The sequence below is a fragment of the Mus musculus genome, chromosome 6, assembly GCF_000001635.26.
Source record: "Mus musculus strain C57BL/6J chromosome 6, GRCm38.p6 C57BL/6J".
Classification (NCBI taxonomy): domain Eukaryota; kingdom Metazoa; phylum Chordata; class Mammalia; order Rodentia; family Muridae; genus Mus; species Mus musculus.
Window position 1 is genome coordinate 72,620,783 of NC_000072.6, and position 17,723 is coordinate 72,638,505.

General features: G+C 48.3%; 1 protein-coding gene and 1 long non-coding RNA gene across 5 annotated transcripts in view; one reads left to right on the forward strand and one right to left on the reverse strand.

The window, feature by feature from the left end:
- Positions 1-5,588: 5,588 nt before the first annotated feature.
- The window catches only part of Tcf7l1 (transcription factor 7 like 1 (T cell specific, HMG box)), a 162,675-nt gene continuing 150,540 nt past the window's right edge, over positions 5,589-17,723 (reverse strand). For all 3 annotated transcript variants that reach the window (NM_009332.3, NM_001079822.2, XM_006505882.1), the window contains 8 exons: positions 13,318-13,450; positions 12,434-12,536; positions 12,145-12,228; positions 11,174-11,314; positions 10,433-10,592; positions 10,230-10,337; positions 9,174-9,249; positions 5,589-7,011 (listed from right to left, as the gene is read on the reverse strand). In NM_009332.3, the coding sequence (NP_033358.2) occupies positions 6,578-7,011; positions 9,174-9,249; positions 10,230-10,337; positions 10,433-10,592; positions 11,174-11,314; positions 12,145-12,228; positions 12,434-12,536; positions 13,318-13,450 (1,239 nt within the window). In that variant the 3' untranslated portion in view covers positions 5,589-6,577. The remainder of the gene's footprint in view (positions 7,012-9,173; positions 9,250-10,229; positions 10,338-10,432; positions 10,593-11,173; positions 11,315-12,144; positions 12,229-12,433; positions 12,537-13,317; positions 13,451-17,723) is intronic.
- Gm15401 (predicted gene 15401) lies at positions 8,506-16,935 on the forward strand. 2 transcript variants are annotated; one of them, NR_040421.1, is made up of 6 exons: positions 9,049-9,104; positions 9,269-9,363; positions 10,329-10,475; positions 11,868-12,176; positions 15,540-15,757; positions 16,297-16,935. It is a non-coding gene; the product is annotated as a predicted gene 15401 (long non-coding RNA). The 2 variants fall into 2 exon arrangements; NR_040422.1 differs by lacking the exons at positions 10,329-10,475; positions 11,868-12,176 and adding an exon at positions 8,506-8,570.

The following is a 17,723-nucleotide window of genomic DNA, read 5'->3' on the forward strand; positions in this document are numbered from 1 at the left end:
CCGCCACCACCACCCAGGAGCCATTTTCCTCAGCACTGTTTTTTTGTTTTTGTTTTTTTTAATTAGGTATATTCCTCGTTCACATTTTCAATGCTATCCCAAAAGTCTCCCATACCCGCCCAGCACTGTTTAAAATATCATTGGTAATTGTTTCAGTAAAACTAACGTACATGTTTATTATAACTGTGACAGTTTTCTTATTATTGAACATCCAGATTCTTCTCACCTTCTCACCTGCTAGTAACTTTATTATCAGATAGTGGTTAAATTGCATGCTTCTAAGATGACAGATACACAAAAAGATTGAGCAATTTGCTCAGGGCCATGTTATTTTTATCAAACTTCTGATAACAGGGAACTTTTCTTTTCTTTTTCCTTCCATTCTCTTCCATCCCCCGCTGTTCCTCTTATCTCAACATGCTGCTCACACTTCTCTCAGACTCCTGGACTCAAGGGAGCCTCCCGCCTCAGCTTCCTGAGTAGCGGGGACTACAGTGACCGGCTAGCACTGAGTAGTATTTACTTTCCCCCATTTGTGTCAGCATACAAAGGACTAGGTAGCATGATGGCATTTTTCAAGCAGAGTTTGTCTTGGTTGTTTCGTTTTTTCCCTGAGCACTGAGATTTCTTAATCTGTCAGAGTGAAAGGAAAAAGAGTTTCTGCATGTGTACGCATGAATGCTTATTTCCCTGTGTGTGTGTGTGTGTGTGTGTGTGTGTGTGTGTGTGTGTGTAGGCCACAGGACAACCTTAAATGTCATTCCGTCATTCCTCAGACATGATCTGCCTTTTACAAGGTCTTGCACCGTTGTAGGACTGGCTGAGCATGCTAGAGACTGGTTGGTCAGTAAGCCTCAGAGATCCACCTATCAGCACCTCTCCAGCAGTGGGAACTCAAACATTCCCTGCTTTTTAACATGGGTTCTGAGTGGTGAAACCCAGACCCCCTCCGCCCCCCCCACCCCCCTGCTTGTAAGGCAAGCACTTTACTGACTGAGCCATCTCCGTCTTGATTTATTCACTAACTTGTATGTGTATGGGTGTTTTGCCTGTATGCATGTCTGTGTACTATGGGCATGCCTGGTGCTGGAGAGGTTTCAGATCCCCTGGGACTGGAGTCACAGACTGTTGTGAGCTTCTGTGTGGATGATGACGATTGCAATTGGGTTTTTTGGAAAGGTAATAAGTTCTTAACTGCTCAGCTGTCTCTTCAGGCTCTGTTTGTTGAGACTAGGTCTCACTAAATTGTTCATACTGGCCTCATCATCCTCCTGCCTCAGACTCCATAAGTCAACATAGCTGGCTCCTTACTGTTATTCTTTAATACTTAATTCCTGCGCAAATAGTCCACACGAATGTGGGCTATTACTTCAGTACTTTAAGTGTTAACTTATGAATTAGAAATAAAATGAAAACCCAGCAAGTACTCACAGCTGCTAACCACGCCCCCAGCATCAACGTTCTGACTCCTACAATCCTTCAGTTGGAGGACAATATGGTCCTGGCATGAGGACATGGAGGTGACCAGAACAGAACTGAGAGTTTAAAAACAAACTTGGTCATTTGCCATTAATTCATTTTTGGTGAGGGTTAAACTAGGATGGCTAGCCCACAAGTACACAAAAAAAATTACTATATACCATTAGTCTTATGGAAATATCAATGAAATACTATTTAAGAAAAATTAGGAAATCAATAGTGATGAGGTTACGGAGGGCCAGTGTGTTGTAAGACCCCGGTGACCCGCCAACCGAAAATAATGACTCTAAGATCTTTTAATAGTTTTAAAGCTAGCCGAGCGTGGTAGCGCACGCCTTTAATCCCAGCACTCGGGACGCAGAGGCAGGCGGATTTCTGAGTTCGAGGCCAGCCTGGTCTACAAAGTGAGTTCCAGGACAGCAGGACTACACAGAGAAACCCTGTCTCAAAAAACACCAAAAAAAAAAAAATAGTTTTAAAGCTTCAGCCTTAGCTGCACAGGCTCTCAGCAGCTCATCTAAGGTAACCGGACCACCCAGCCCCATCTGATTCCGGGCTCACAGTCACGGCCCTCTCCTCCTAAGTGTTTTGGAAAAAAGACCCTTCCTCCTCCTCCTCTCCCTCCCTCCCCTCCCTCTCCCTCTCCCCCCCTCCTCCCCTTTTTTCTTCCTTGACTCCCTTTTCCCTTTCCATCCCCCAGGTCCATTCAGCTCGACCTATTGGGCGTCAGTTCTTCCTAACAACCAATCAGCAGTGAGATACATCTGATACAACTCTTAAACAATCTAGGGATAAAGGACAGTGTGACCTTATTTTTAGAATCTACAAAGGTAATGGGTCATAGCGATTGCAACACCAGAATCTCCTAGCACAGATCACTGTTGTCAGCAGTTAACAATGGAATAGATGGAGACACACCTTAATGCAATGTGGATGGAGGTCACCTCTATGTCAGCACCCTCAAGTAGGAATGTAACATGGCACAGCTGCTAGGAGAAAGTTCATGGCCTCCTTAAGAAGTCAAAATAGCTACTTAGGTGACACAGCAGTCTAGTTATGTATCCCCAAAGAATTAAAAAAAAACCCATTCATATGTATATGAATGTACATAGCAATATTATTCATGAAAGCCAGATGGTTCTGGGGATCGAACCCAGGTCCTCTGCAACATGGTTGCAATCCATGTTTGATATTAAATGAATGAATAAGCATAAGGTGGTTTATACTTACATCGTGGGCAGGGAAGGAGGGCGCTTTAGTGGTTGAATGTTTGCTTACTGCTCACAAAGCCCAGGGTTCGAGTCCCAGCACTAGCATGATACATACACAAGCGATGCACGATTATAATTGCTACCTCAGCAACGTTTTAATTTCTAACCTGGGGCCTGCTGATCTAAAGCTCGGTTCTTCCTGCCTCTGCCTCCACAATGCTGAGATTAAAGGCCTGCACCATCTTGCCTTGCCTTGCCTTGCTGGGATTTTGTTTTTTGCACCAGTATCTCATGTATCCCAGACTGCCTCCTACTCCACATGTAGCTGATGGTGACCTTGAATTCTGATCCTCCTGCCTGAACCTTCCAAGGGCTGGATTACAGACATGGGCACCATGCCCAGTTTGCTGTGCCAGGCACTGTGTGCATGCCAGGCAAGTGCTGTACTGAGCTATGCCTAGCTATCCTTTTGTTTGTTTGTTTGTTTTTTGTTTTTCGAGACAGGGTTTCTCTATACAGCCCTGGCTGTCCTGGAACTCACTCTGTACACCAGGCTGGCCTCAAACTCAGAAATTCTCCTGCCTCTGCCTCCCAAGTGCTGGGATTACAGGCGTGCGCCGCCATGCCTGGCTCAGCTACTCTTCTGAATCAGGCCTTACTCTTTACAGTTTCCAGTTCTCCGCCTTGCCCTGGTTCCTCACACCTTGTCCTATAGCTGCCAAATGTGACCATCTCTTCGTAACCACTTCCTTATGAGGCAAAAAGCAAACAAATTAAAGTCTAGGCAATAGAAACCACTCAAAAGTGTTGAAACCTGACCAACCATTGTCGTTGCACAGAGCACAAATGATAAAACAATTAAGAAACTCCACCACCCACACCCACCCACCCACACACACACACACACACACACACACTTTTTGATGTTTTCCATAGCACACCTTTGGTTTTAGCATAGGAGAGGAAGAGGCAGGCATATCTCTGAGCTCAAGGCCAGCCTGGTCTAGATAGTTCCAGGCCAGCTAAGGCTACATTGTGAGTTTCTATCAAACAAACAAACATATAAAGATCTTATTTATTTGTATATGTCTATGTGTATGACTGTATGTGCATCTGTTGTATGTGTGGGTGTGCCAGTGTGTGCCAGGCATCCTCCACAATCACTCTCTGCTTAACTCTTCAAAGCAGTGTCTCTCCCTAAACTTGGGACTTGATTTTTTTTTTTCTAAGCTAGGCTGAAAAGCCAGCAAGGCACAGCGATCCTGTCTGCTTCTCTTGGAGAGCTGGGGTGACAGGTGTGTGTGTGAAGGTCAGTTGTTTTATATATATATACATACACACTATCTATCTATCTATCTATCTATCTATCTATCTATCTATCTATACACACATTTCCATGTATAGGAGTATACTGTAGCTATCTTCAGACACACTCAAAGAGGGTGCATGTGACCCCATTACAGATGGTTGGGAGCCACCAAGTGGTTGCTGGGATTTGAACTCAGGACCTCTGGAAGAGCAGTCAGTGCTCTTAACCACTGAGCCGTCTCTCCAGCCTGTCAGTTGTCTTCTTAATGTGGGTACTGGGATCCAAACTCTGCTTCCCGTGGATGTACAGAAAGTGCTCTTAAGTACTGAATCATTTTTACAGCCCAGCTGGAGAAAGATTGTGTTCCTGATTAGTGTTGTAAATATACTGAATACTACTTAAAGATGCTAAAAATTTGTTGTTGTTTTGTTTTAAAAAGCAGGATCTCATGTAACCTAAACTGGCCTATAACTCATATGTAGCCCACGAGGACAATAATATTTGTGGTCCTCTTGCCTCTGTCTTCCAAGTGCTGGGGTATCTGCTCCACACACCTGGTTTTAGGTAGTGCTGGGGACTGAACCTTGGGAGTTGTGCATGCTAGCCAAGTGTGATAGCAACTGGGCTATATCTCCAGCCTTAAAAGTCAAACCAGAACCGGGCGTGGTGGTGCACGCCTTTAGTCCCAGCACTCGGGAGGCAGAGGCAGGCGGATCTCTGAGTTCAAGGCCAGCCTGGTCCATATAGTGAGTTCCAGGACAGTGAAGGCTACACAGAGAAACCCTGTCTCAAAAATCCAAGAAAAAACAAAAGAGGAATTCTCAGTGGGTACAGGCAGTTGTCACATAAGTTCCAGGACTGAGCTTTGCCCTGCAAGGTAGAACTGGCTCTAACAAGTCTTCCGACCACCATGTTTCCTTAATGTACACACAACAACAATAATAACATATCATTTTAAATTGGTAGTGTTGGGATCCAACTCAAGGCTTCTTATAGCCAGGTCACTGAGCTGTGCCCCCAGCTCTGTCAATTATTTTGAATGGGCAAGTAAATCTACATAACAAATTATATCTCAAGAAAGCCACTATGAATAGCACCAGCCACGAGAAACCATGCTCCTTTGCAATTCTAATAAAAGGGGGTCACAATCATAAGCAGAATACTTCCACATTGGAAATCTCTTTAAGTCAATTACAAAATTATTATATTAAGTTGTGGGTTAGAGAGATTGTTTTTTTGCAAAGGACTTAAATTTGGTTCCCAACATTCACAGAGTGGTGTATATTCTTCTATAACTGCAGTTCCAGGGGAATTCAAAGCCTTCTGACCTCCGCACAAGGCACAAACATGGTAAACATACATATATACACACATACAAACAAACAAACATACATACATACATACATACGGGCAAATGCTCATACACGTGAAGTAAAATAAAACAACTGGGGTCGGGGGAGGATTAGAACTTGCTACGCCCAGTTGGTAAGCTTTATGACTCTACAATAAGTAGCCTGCAAAAATTTAACCCAGGGCTTGGCAGGAAGGCGGTGGCTTGATTCAACAGAAGGCCTAAAGAAACATCCAGAGACGGTCTTGCAACTGTAATTTTATTTTCTCTTGTGAAAATAAACTGGGAGTTTAAATTGTTCCAAAAACCATAAAAACAAAATGAAATACACACAGAAAAAGCTTGTGAGGTGGTGGTGGGGGAAGGGGCAGAGGGTCTTGGAGCTTCTGCGGATTGTACTAGCACAGATGGAGGTGACAGGAGCCAGACATCGGGGACTGGGGCCTGCCTGCCACTCTGATACTGCGAGGCGGGAAAGAAAACGTGACTGGGCAGCAGAGAGGAACAGACTTCTTGAAGGCAGTGGTAGGCACCTTGAGTCCCTTTAAATGCAGGGGGGGGGACCATTTCAGAAGGACCCCACCCCAAGCTGGAGTCCAGGCCATTGGGGCCCGAAGAGGGAGAGGGGATGATGGTGGGAAACTATGGTCACACGTGGCCACAACCTTACACTGGGCAGAGGACAGAGGGGGTTGAACTGGCGCTGAACACAGGACAAACATTTGGGCGAGGGCAACAGGACTGACCTGGAGAGAAGGGTGTCAGGCTAGAACTCCAGGCCTGGTCATGTTGCTGATACGGTGGGGGAGCTAGGGCAAGTGGGGCTGGCAGCGACGACGGAAAGGAGGGCAGAGAGTCAGGAAGAGAAGAGGTAGAGAGATATCTCCCGCCCAGGTATACCCACCACAGCGCAAGGGGAGGGAGCAACACACTGCTTTTCAGTGCTTTCTTGTGAAGGATGGTTTTTTTTGGGGAGGGGAGAGGGGCAGGCTTTGTTTTGTTTATGTTTTCTCCTTTTTTTTTTTTTTTTTTTTTTTAAAAAAGCCTGAAGATCAGCTACTGGTTATATCTACAGTGGTAAGGCACTGCTGTTACCAGTCACTTTACAGAACAGTCCAGAGTGGTCAAATATTGACCAATAATGCTTCCTTTGTGTTTCCCCCTTCCTCTCCTCTGAATCATTACTACTTGGAGTCCCGAGACAGCCTGCATAGAACCGGGGGCAGCTTAGTGGGCAGACTTGGTGACCAAGGAAAGAGGCTGGGCCTGTAGCACGGGGAGGGCCTGGTGGGCATGGAGCGTAGCTGGGAAAGTAGGGGGAGAGGTCAGCAGAGCGGCGGGCATAGAGCCCAAGGGCAAGGGCCTGGATAGGAGTGGGGGCTGGCTGCCCATCTGGCTGGAGTTGCTGGCGGCCGCCTTAGCCGACAGGAAGGCAGCGGAGTGGAGAGCCAGCTGGGCCCGGGCCTCCGGTTTGGTGGTGAGCGACAGGGGCTGCGCTTGCTCGGAGTGGGTAGCCGCAGGGGCAGCTGGTGAGGCCAAGGCTGCGGAGGGCGTCGCAGGGGAGTCCAGCGTGCTGCCATGGGAAGACGCAGGGCTATCACAAGGCTTCTCAGGGGGCAGGTACTGAATGCATGGCTTCTTGCTCTTAGAGGCCAGAGCACCTAAAGGTACAAACACAAGGAAATAGGATTAGCTGTCTTCTGACACACCTGAAGAGGGCATCTGATCCCATTACAGATGGCTGTGAGTCACACACCATGTGGTTGCTGGGATTTGAACTCAGGACCTTCGGAAGAGCAGGCCATGCTCTTACCGGCTGAGCCATCTTGCCAGCAAACAGAACCTAACCGCTATTTCCACAACATTCATTGTGAGGTGGGTTATACGGCATCTAGAGCTGGTATACAGTGATGGAAGATATGCATAAACTTTATGCAAATATAAGGCCACTCACTCAAGAGGCCTGAGCACCTGGGGATCAGGTATTTGAGAAGTAGGGTATGGGGACGCCTTGAAACCCATCCAAAGGACAACCAGGTGTGACTGACTGCACGTTGGAAATGTAAGATTTTAAATAAATAAATTAACAAACAAACAAATAAATAGTGGTGGTAGGGTGTGTGTGTGTGTGTGTGTGTTTGTGTGTGTGTGTTTGTGTGTGTGAGTGTGTGTGTGTGTGTATGTGTGAGTGTGAGTGTGTGTGTGTGTGTGTGTGAGTGTGTGTGTGTGTGTGTGTGAGTGTGTGTGTGTGTGTGTGTGTGTGTGTGTGTGTGTGTGTGTGTGTAGGGCAGAGGTTCAGACTGAGTGTCTTCGATTGTTTTACCCCTTACTTAAGAAACGTTTGTGTGTATATGTATTTTGCCTATGCGTATATCTGTGTATTAAGGTACATGCCTGGTACCTGTGGTGGTAAGAAGAGGGCATTAGAAACCCTGTAATTGGAGTTACAAAAGGGTGTGCGCAAGTGCTTCTAACTGCTGAGCCAACTTTCCAGACTCTCCCTCTTGGGTTTGGAGACACACTCTCTCCCTGGATATAAAGTCTGTTGTTTTTAGTAGACTAATGATGGACAGGTTGCCACTGTGGCTTTCCTGTGGGTGCTGGGCATCTGACTGAAAGTCCTTATGCTTGCACAGACTCAACCCACTGCGTTATCGCCAGTCCTCACTGTGTTATCGCCAGTCCTTGAGTATCCCAGTCAGGCCTCACACAGTGCCATCCCTGTTTTACTTGGTGCTGGGTGGGTATCAGGCTCAGGGCTTCACGCATGCTTAGGCAATCATTCCACCCACTGAGCTATATCTCCAGGATTTTCAAAGATTTGGGGATTAGGAAACTATACTTCAGAACAACACTCAGTGCCCAGAGAAGGCACAATCCAAAGACCAAATGCCCAAACTGACAAAGACCCACTCAGAATCTGAACAGAGAGCAAAGTTCAAAGCCTATCACTTCCTCATCTCTTCCTTAAACCCATTAACAGCTGAGCTGAATCTACTCAGTTTATGGACTATAGTATTCTCCTGATGTACAACCAAAGAAAACCTTATTCCAGCGCACTAATTGATAAGTGGCGTGATGGCCAATCTATCTTACCATCACCATGTAAACACGCCTCTGAGTGTATCTGTAAAATGCTTTCATAAAGTTTTAACAGAGCAAGGAGGATCCAGCCTGAATATAGACGGAGGCCCTAGGCTAAATGGAAAGGAGAAAGCAGGTAAGGACCAACATTCATCTCTCTGTCTGCTGGCCAAGAACACACCGCGATCAGCTGTCATGCCTTCCCACCATAATGGACGGTGTCCTCCAAGCTTCGAGACAAAACAAATGCTCCCTTAAGTCACCTTTTGTCAGGTGTTTTGTCAAGGCAACGAGAAAGTAACTAATCCGGGTGATATGTCTATCTCTAGCATGCCGCCTTTGGAAGGGAACTTCAGAGATAATTCCAGCTAGCTCCTGTTTTTACCTTAGGTATCGACTTTAGGCGTGACTCTAAAGGGACAATTCAGCTGCACTGAGACAAGTCTGAGCTTTGAAGATTGTTCCCGAACCCCCTTTAAAACACTTGCTATCTTAAAGAGAGGGACTAGGAAACCCTGCAAACCTTCCAAAGCTTTATGTGAGGGAGGGTGCTGGGGCCAAACCCAGGATTGAGCGGCTGTGTTCTCGGTCTCTTACTTGGTCTTCTCTGAAAGGAAGTGCTGCCGTCCTGCTGAAGTTGCTCAGGAACACAGAGTCTTCAGAGACTCAGGTAACATAAGCAAGAGTGTCCGGGACAGTGGGAGGGGAAGCGAGGGGCACCAACCAACCCAGGACTCACCCTCTGCCTCTTGGATTTGCTGCTGAGACTGTGTCTGTGACAGCTGCTTTTCTCTCTTCCTCTTCTTCTTCTTCCCCTGAAAAACATGGCCACAGGACTGATGAGTAAGGACAGAATAATACTAGCCCGGCAAGAAGACCCCAGACTACCCTAGAACAGAGATGGCAGCCCTTCTCCTGATCGTTCCTGGGTAAGGTGCTGGAGAACTGGCCTGGGAGACGAGGAAAAGCGACCCTGCCCTCATTTCTCATAAAGTCCCTCTGGTGGGGGCAACCAAGCCTCTTGGTCCCGAGGACCTTCGAGCTAGTCTGTCTCTTGCACCCTTTACTCCCTACAAGAGTGGTTTTAAAAGCTTCTGTCCCTCCTCCTCACACATGTGTGTGTGTGCTCATGAATGTGTGTGTGTGTGTGTGTGTGTGTGTGTGTGTGTGTGTACAAGCATTCGAGTACATGCAATGCACACGGGGACCAGAGGATTGCCCTGGATGTCATTCCTCAGGCACTGTCCACCTTTTTTGGAGACAAGGTCTCTTCACTGGCCTGGAACTTGCCAAACAGGCTAGGCTGGCTGGCTGGCTAGTGAACCCCAAGATTTGTTCTGTTCAGGGCTGAGTCTAGGTACACAGCACCATGGCCCAGTTTTGCATGTAGGTGTTAAAGATTAACACTTGACCTGTTGGCAGGCAGGCAGTTCACCTACTGAGCTATCACCCTGGCCTGCTTACTGACCTTTTCTGAGCAGTCCCAGGCCTCTCTGAAAATTTGATGCAGCTACTATGAGCCCCCTCACCAGATTAAAAAAAGGAGAGAAAAAGAAAAAAGGAAAGAAAAGGAAGAGAGAATAAAAGCATACATAGAACAATCCAACAAGTCTCACAGAAATTCTAGACACAGCCCCTAAAACTTCCAACTTGGCTTCCTTATTTCCAGGAAACATGGCTTCTCCTCTAGAATCAAGCCGAAGTAGCTTGCTCTCTCGCCTCTGCATCCTGAAGATGCTGCTCCCAAGGTCTGAGTTCCTGCACGCACGCACGCACGCACAGCATGAACACTTACATAGTTGTCCCGGGCTGACCAGGTTGGGTAGAGCTGCGCGTGAAGCTGCCGTTCTTTCCGGGCAAGCTCATAGTATTTGGCCTGTTCTTCTCTTGACAGGTTGTGCCACTGAGGGAGAGAGGGTGAAGACACACAGAGCCATCAGGGTAGGCGGAGACCCTGAGGCCCCTCTGCCAGGACGAGTTAACAGCAGCAGGCATTACCTTTCTTCCCAGGATTTGGTTAATGGCTGCACTTTCCTTCAGGGTACACTCGGCCACCACCTTGGCCCTCATCTCCTTCATATACAACATGAAGGCATTCAGGGGCTTTTTCACGTGAGGTTTCTTCTCCTCTTCCTTCTTCACCGTAACTGGGGATTTCCTGGGGAGGCACAGGGCTGAAGGTTAGGTATCACCATCTTCAGACTTCCCTCCTGCCTGCCTTCACTGGGAGGAGAGGCTTGTTTGGTGGCCATGTGTGACTGCTTTCATGATCTGGGCAGAGGTGGGGGGGGGGGCGGTGGGAGGGGATGGAGGGAGGAAGGGGAAGGGAGGACAAGAGAGGAGAAGGGAGGCAGAGCGTGGCCTCCCTCAGCCATAGGTCTGGTGGTGTGGGTGTTTCTGCTATCTTTCCAGCACAGGGATAATGCCAGGGTCTCTCTGGCACCAGCTGTCACCAGTCCTTGAGAGAATTCCTTTCTCCCATCCTGGCCTTACATTTTATTGGGGACGACAGGGTAGGGAGGGAAGCCAAAAGCTTTCTTAGCTCCTCACAGCCACAAGAACCTGTCTGAGGACAGAAGCATTAGGTCTTAAAGGAAGGGCCATGGCAAATCAAAGAGAACAGCGTGCACGGGAGAAGCCAGGGCTTGGACTGCCAGCTGCCAGCAGGAGAGAAGACCACAGGGCACAGGCTGAGCAGAGAGTGGATCACACCCCTCCCCCCAGAGGGATCTCACTTACGCACTCACTGCAGGGCTCAGGCTGGGGGCTGCTGGCTCCTGCTTCACAATGGGGGAGACGATGGCAGGGTGGGGGATTCCTGAGGTGGGCAGACCAGGATGGGCAGGAGCCACCATGTGTGGGAACCGGCTTGAGACCAGGCTGTGTAACAAGGAGACACAAGTGAGAACGGAGAGGCAAGGGCTGTGTGCCGCCCACCGAGAGGGTGGTCACCTGCAGAATTAGGCGGTCAGTTTTGGGGGCCGCCCAATGACACTGTCCCTTCCCCTAAACACACACAGCCTTGGTGCTGGATGCAGGCAGAATGAAAAACTTAGAAGGACTGCAGGACTATAGGCCGCCTGCCACTGGTGCTCCCACTGTCAGGTAGAGCCACCCCTGTGAGAAATCCCTATACACTGTTTCCTTTCCTGGCATTACCATGGAAGATACACATTTCCTCCTAGTCTCTGGCTTCAGTGTGTCATGTTTAAAATGACTCTGTTCCATAGAGTCTGGTAAGTAGGGATGTGGAAGGAGGGTTTAGCTGCGCGCGAGCGTGTGTGTGTGTGTGTGTGTGCATAGTAGGTCCTGGGGTGCCCATTCCATGGGGTTGTGGTGTAAGGAGTATGAGTAAGAGCTAGCCCCTCATCAAAGAGAAGTAAGGATCAAGGAAACCGTGCAGTGGTGACGCACGCCTTTAATCCCAGCACAGGAAGCAGAGGCAGATGGATTTCTGAGTTCGAGGCCAGCCTGGTCTACAGAGTGAGTTCCAGGACAGCCAGGGCTATACAGAGAAACCCTGTCTCGAAAAACCAAAACAAACAAACAAACAACAACAACAACCCCCCCCAAAACAAACAAAAAAGGATCAAGGAACCCCACCATCCTGCCTAACCTATAGGTGACTGGTTAGCTTATGGCCAGAAGTGGCAGTCACTAATATCCCTGGACTGTGACATCATGTTGGCAGCCCCGGCCTGAGGACTCACCTGGACATTGAAGCGTTCATGGCGAGGGCAGGGTAAGGATGCCGGAAACCACCCGGAGGGAGAGAGTACATGGGCTGCCCTTGCCTGTGAGGGGGGAGGAGGGAGGAAGATGATCTGGTCAGCCAAGTCGGAGGGGGCTGGAGAGGATGCTAAGAAACGGGCGGGAAGACAGAGGAGTTGGGAGCAAGCTGTCCAAGGCGGGAGTGAGGATGTCTAAATCCCGAGTCCAGAAGGGCAGAGCTCAGTGGAGGGAGGAAGGAGGGTAAGAAAGGCTTTGGGGTTTCCTTACTGTGGGACGAGCCAGCCGAGGGGATGGGGGATTTGTCCGACAGCTCCTGGAGACAGTGGGTAATACGGTGACAGCTCAGATGGATGAGGGGGCCGGGGGATTCCTGCTTCCAAAGAGAGATACGTCAAATGCTTCCCTCACCCAGCCTTCGTAACCTGCGTAACATCCCATAGGAGCTGCCGTGGAAAGCCCTTGTCTCTCAGCATCTCTGCCCCTTTCACCTTCTAGTAGCCCTGGGCAGTCAACTCAAGGGCATCCAAGGGAGAGAGGACCCAGATACAGTCTCTCTAGTTACCCAGAAGCCATCTCTGCGGATGTAACTTTCTTTTGTTGACTGCACAGGGATTCATACAAGGCCCAGGAAATACCCAACAGAGAGCAAATATTACTCCAAGTCCTCACTTATTGAGCTTTCTAGACAACCAGCCTCATTCTCAGTACAATAACCTTTCTCTGCCAACAAACCACCCTGCCTCTAAACTCTGGGTTTTTATTCGACGGTCATCTCGCCCTACCCCCAAATAATCATTATTTCTTTAAACATGGGCTCTGAAAATTCTTAGTGTTACAGTGACTCAGTAGGAACGTTATGAAGACCTAGGCTTCCAGGTACGGACAGGTGTGGTGGGCAGTTAATTATCACCTTCCACACATTAAAGCCAGCTCCGCCCCCATTGTTTTAAAAGCCATTTTGACGTCTGTCCAGAAGGCTCTATTGGAAATATGTGGTGTAGTGGGCACACGTTCTGGTTATAGAGGCCCAACCTCAGATGACTAAACAACCCTTGCATTTACAATGGTTCCAGGCTCTATACTTAACCCCCGACCCCATAGAGCCCCACCACCGCTCTTTGGGAGCCCAGCTTGTCACAGGGGCCACTCACCTGTCTTTGGGTCGATCTCTGGGGACAGATGCGTGGGAGGGGACGCAGGGGAGAAGTGGTCGTTGCTGTAGGTGATGAGAGGTGTCAGCGGGTGCATGTGATGAGGGTGCTGAACAACAGGAACTTTGTTGGACTGCAAGAGAGAGAGGAGATGGACTAGGCACAGTGGCAGGAAGACGGTGTGTCCAGCCAGCTGCCACTCACCGGTGGCTCCTTTCAGTGTAACACCCTTTCCAGCCCTCACAACTGGCCTAGAGGGAAGGAAACGAGAAGAGGATGAGAGAGGGCCTCGAACTCCCACCCCGGTCTCTAACTCCCACACAGCCCCCCTTTATGGGTACAGCGGGGCGCTTGTGGGCTGTGCCGTTCTGACAGGAGCTCTCGGGTTTATGTAACCACGTTCTGACTTTACTGACGAGAAGCCCTTTGACCTCTCTGTCACTTCCTGCTGCCCCTCTTTTCATCCGATATGCATACCACAAACTCTGGTCTGCTCAGTTCCTGGGGCTTCCTGGGTTTCCAAGTCTTATAGCAGGTAAAGTGGGCAGAGCAGGGATGAGAGCAGGAAAGCCCATCCTGATCATGAGGTGTGCTGCTGGCCTTGGTGGTGCAAAAAGGCCTCAAACCGAGTAGCTTCCTAGTTAGTCCTCTGTACTTGTTAGCTGTAGCAGCATAAGGTGAAACTTAAATACTGCCTTCACATTTTCAAAGATTTATTTATTTTATGTATGTGAGTACACTGTAGCTGTACAGATGGTTGTGAGCCTTCATTTGGTTGCTGGGAATTGAATTTTCAGGACCTCTGCTCACTCTGGTCAACCCCGTTCGCTCGGGTTGGCCCTGCTCGCTCAGTCCCTGCTTGCTTGGGCCCAAAGTACACTGTAGCTGACTTCAGACGCAACAGAAGAGGGCGTCAGATCTCATTACGGGTGGTTGTGAGCCACCATGTGGTTGCTGGGATTTGAACTCAGGACCTTTGGAAGAGCAGTCAGTGATCTTACCCACCAGCCCATTCACTTTTTTGGAGAATTTTTTTTTTTTTTTTTTAGTTTTCTAGAGACAGGGTTTCTCTGTGTAGTCCTTGCTGTCCTGGAACTCACTCTGTAGGTTCTCAAACTCGGAGATTCGCCTGCCTCTGTCTCCCAAGTGCTGGGACTGAAGGCGTGTGTCACCTACACCTGGCTGCTTTCACTGTATTTCCTGGCCATCACAATGATGAATATACAGCACAAGAAAGAACATGTGCAATAACTAGCTCTGACATCAGATTTCTAGGAACCAAGTGAGTGTATCCAAATGATGAACCTGGGTTTATAGGGGCCAGCCTGTCAAAGGGTAATTTTCGGCACTATAAACGTAATAGGGCTATTGAATTACAGAGAATGTTCAGTGGGTCAAGGTGGATGCCTGATAACCTGCCATCTCTTTCTAGATCCCTCAGGGTAGATCCTCTGACCTCCACAAGAACACCATGGCTAAAGGATGCCCACCCACATACACACAAAGAAATATAATGAATAAAAATAGAGAGAATTGCACAAACCATGATACAATTCATAAACAATGATTCTAAAACTGATTGCTACATAATCACACAGCTAAGCCAGCCCCTGCCAACAACGCCCCATGTCATTTATTTATCTTTGACAACATCGCATTATATAGTCCAGGCTAGTTTCGAACCCATGATCATCCACTCCAGCCTTCACGCTTCAGTTTTTAATTTATATTTATTTGTATCATTTTTGTCATTTTATAGTGAGAACTCTTAGGCTGGAATATGTAGCACAGTTGTTTAGCATCCTTGAAGCCCCACGTTTGATCTCCAGCTCTGTGTAAACTGGGTGTGGTAGCATAAACCGGTAACGCAGACACTTGCACTCAGGAAGTAAAAAGATCAGAGGTCAAAGGTCACTCTTTGTTACATAGTAAGTTAAAAGCCAGCCTGGACCAACCCCCTTCCATAAATAAACTAAAAAGTTTCAGTTGCCTGCTTACCCTTCAGTCAAAGAACACATAAAGGGAGTTCAATTTGCAAATCTAGGTATAAATCTAAATGACCTGCGGGTTATAATTTTGTACCACTAGGGGGCATCATTGTCCAGAAAATGGTCCGCGAGGGGCTGGACAGGAAGTGTTGCTGAGCAAGAGTTGTCCTAGAGGCTGGCCTGTCCTCTTAGGAGGCTACCTCCCACTCTGTCCTCACCCACTTCTCTCTCCAGCTGTCCCCAGGAGCTTGATGAGCACGGCAAAGGCTGAGGCTACCGTCAGGAATGCAGAGCCTCAAGTGGACAACCTCAGTACAAGACGTAGGAGCCACACGGGCTTGCTCAGCAAGGAATGCCATCCGAAACAGAGCCAAGTCCTTCCAGCAATGCCCCATCCGAAACAGCCAAATCCTTCCAGCAAGCTACATAGGTCGAGCACCTTCTCAGCCCAGGTATCTTGACAACTCCTCTCCCTGATCCATTTTAAAGTTTTGTGTGTATGTGTGTACACAGATGGAGACCTGAGGAGGGTCTCCTTGATCTCCTTTTGACTTACTGAGGTCTCTTGCTGAACCCAGAGCTTGTTGATCTTGGCTCAACTCCTTGCCCTGTCTTTATAATCTGCTAAATCCATGCGAGGCTGCCACAGCTGCCTGGGTTTTATGTGTTCTGAGCATCCCAGTTCCTTCTGGTCCCCACACTTTATCTGCTGAGCCATCTCCTTTGGCCCGCAGCTTCACCTTGCTGAGGCAGGCTGTGTAACTTAGTCTGCTCGATGACCACCACAGCCTGCTTCAGTCTTTTCCCTTTTGAAGCTCTTCAAACTCACAGCTCTTAAGAAAGCAAAGGGGTCCCCAGGGCATATTTTAAGCCCAAAGTAAAACCAACCCCTAAGGGCTCGCCATGGAAAACTGTCCACCAGAGGAGTCCCCCTCCCTCTTGTTGTCCTTCTTCTTTTATAGATTTATTTATTTGCTTATTTCATGTATAGGATTGCTCAGGTGTTCATGCACACCAGAAGAGGGAATCAGATTCCATTATGCATGGTTGTGAGCCACCTTGTGGCTGCTGTGAATTCAACTCAGAAGAGCAGCCAGCCTCTTAACTGCAGAGCCATCTCTCCCTTAACCTGATCAGAAACCAGCTGCATGGGATTGATCGCTCAGGAGAGTAGACCCTTCCCTTCTGCTGTCAATCACGATGGAGTCCTGGACTTGACAATGGCTGCCCAGGAAATCACCCAACATTTCAGTAGACAACTAACAACGCTATTCAGAATATGAGTTTTGTCAATCATCCATGACCCCTTAGCTGATAGAGAAGGGCAGGGCTCCCGGGGAGAATGGACACTGAAAATGTTTGCAGTGACATCAGTTTCTTTGAAACATCCCAAAGTCCATGGGGAGGGAGCAGGTCCAGTAGAGGTCGTTCCTTCAGACACACTGTGGGTGGTGTCTGCCAGAGCTGGTCAACTGTGGGGCTGGTAGGGGATCCCGGAGGACTGAGACTCCACAGCAGCACCCTGCCACCCTCCGACTCTGCCACCTGCCCCGGAGCAGCTAAGCCAGGGGTCCCTCCATTCTTCTGTCACCCGACCCAGGTAAATAGAAGAAAGTATCAGCTTTGCCACATCTCCTGACTCTTAACCTCAGGTTGGTTGCAGGAATATCCCCAAGCTCCTCGTGTATTTCCTAAGTGTGTTCCTAAGGTCTGAACGGCGACTTAGCTGGGCTCCGCTAACTGAGATGTGTTACAAGAGGAAGGACCAACAAATAAGCAATGTGTCAACCAGAATATAGTCCCAAGGTCCAATTCTCTTGCAGCAGATCTCACATTCCACATGGCAAGAACTCATTTCCGGTTTGTTTGCTTGTTTACTTGGGTTTTCGAGACAGGGTTACTCTGTGCAGACCCGGCTGTATGGGAACTTACTTTGTAGACCAGGCTGGCTTCAAAGTCATAAGCCCTCTTGCCTCTGCCTCTCAAATGCTGGGATTAGAGTTGTGCAGCATCTCAATGGGCTAGACATTCCTAATTTTAAAACATTTAAATGTGTGTGTGTGTGTGTGTTCGTGCATGCTGATGATGTCACGGTGTGCTTGTGGAGATCAGGCGACAATCTGTGAGAATGGGTTCTCTCCTTCTATCATGTGGGATTCAGGGCTAGACTCTCAGATCTTCAGGCTTACAGGTAAGCACCTTTAACCACAGAGCAATTTTACTGTGCTCAATGCAAAGATTTTAAGAGTAAATGTATTCATGAGAGTGAGCAGGCCCTACTGACCACCACCAGCCCAGATCTGCTTTTGTTTGGTTTTTGTTTTATCTTGGTAATTTTCTGGCTTAAAGTTTTATGGCAGAGAGCAACGTTCTTTGCATCCACCCTATCACAAACAGCTAAAGAACTCTTCCTTAAGT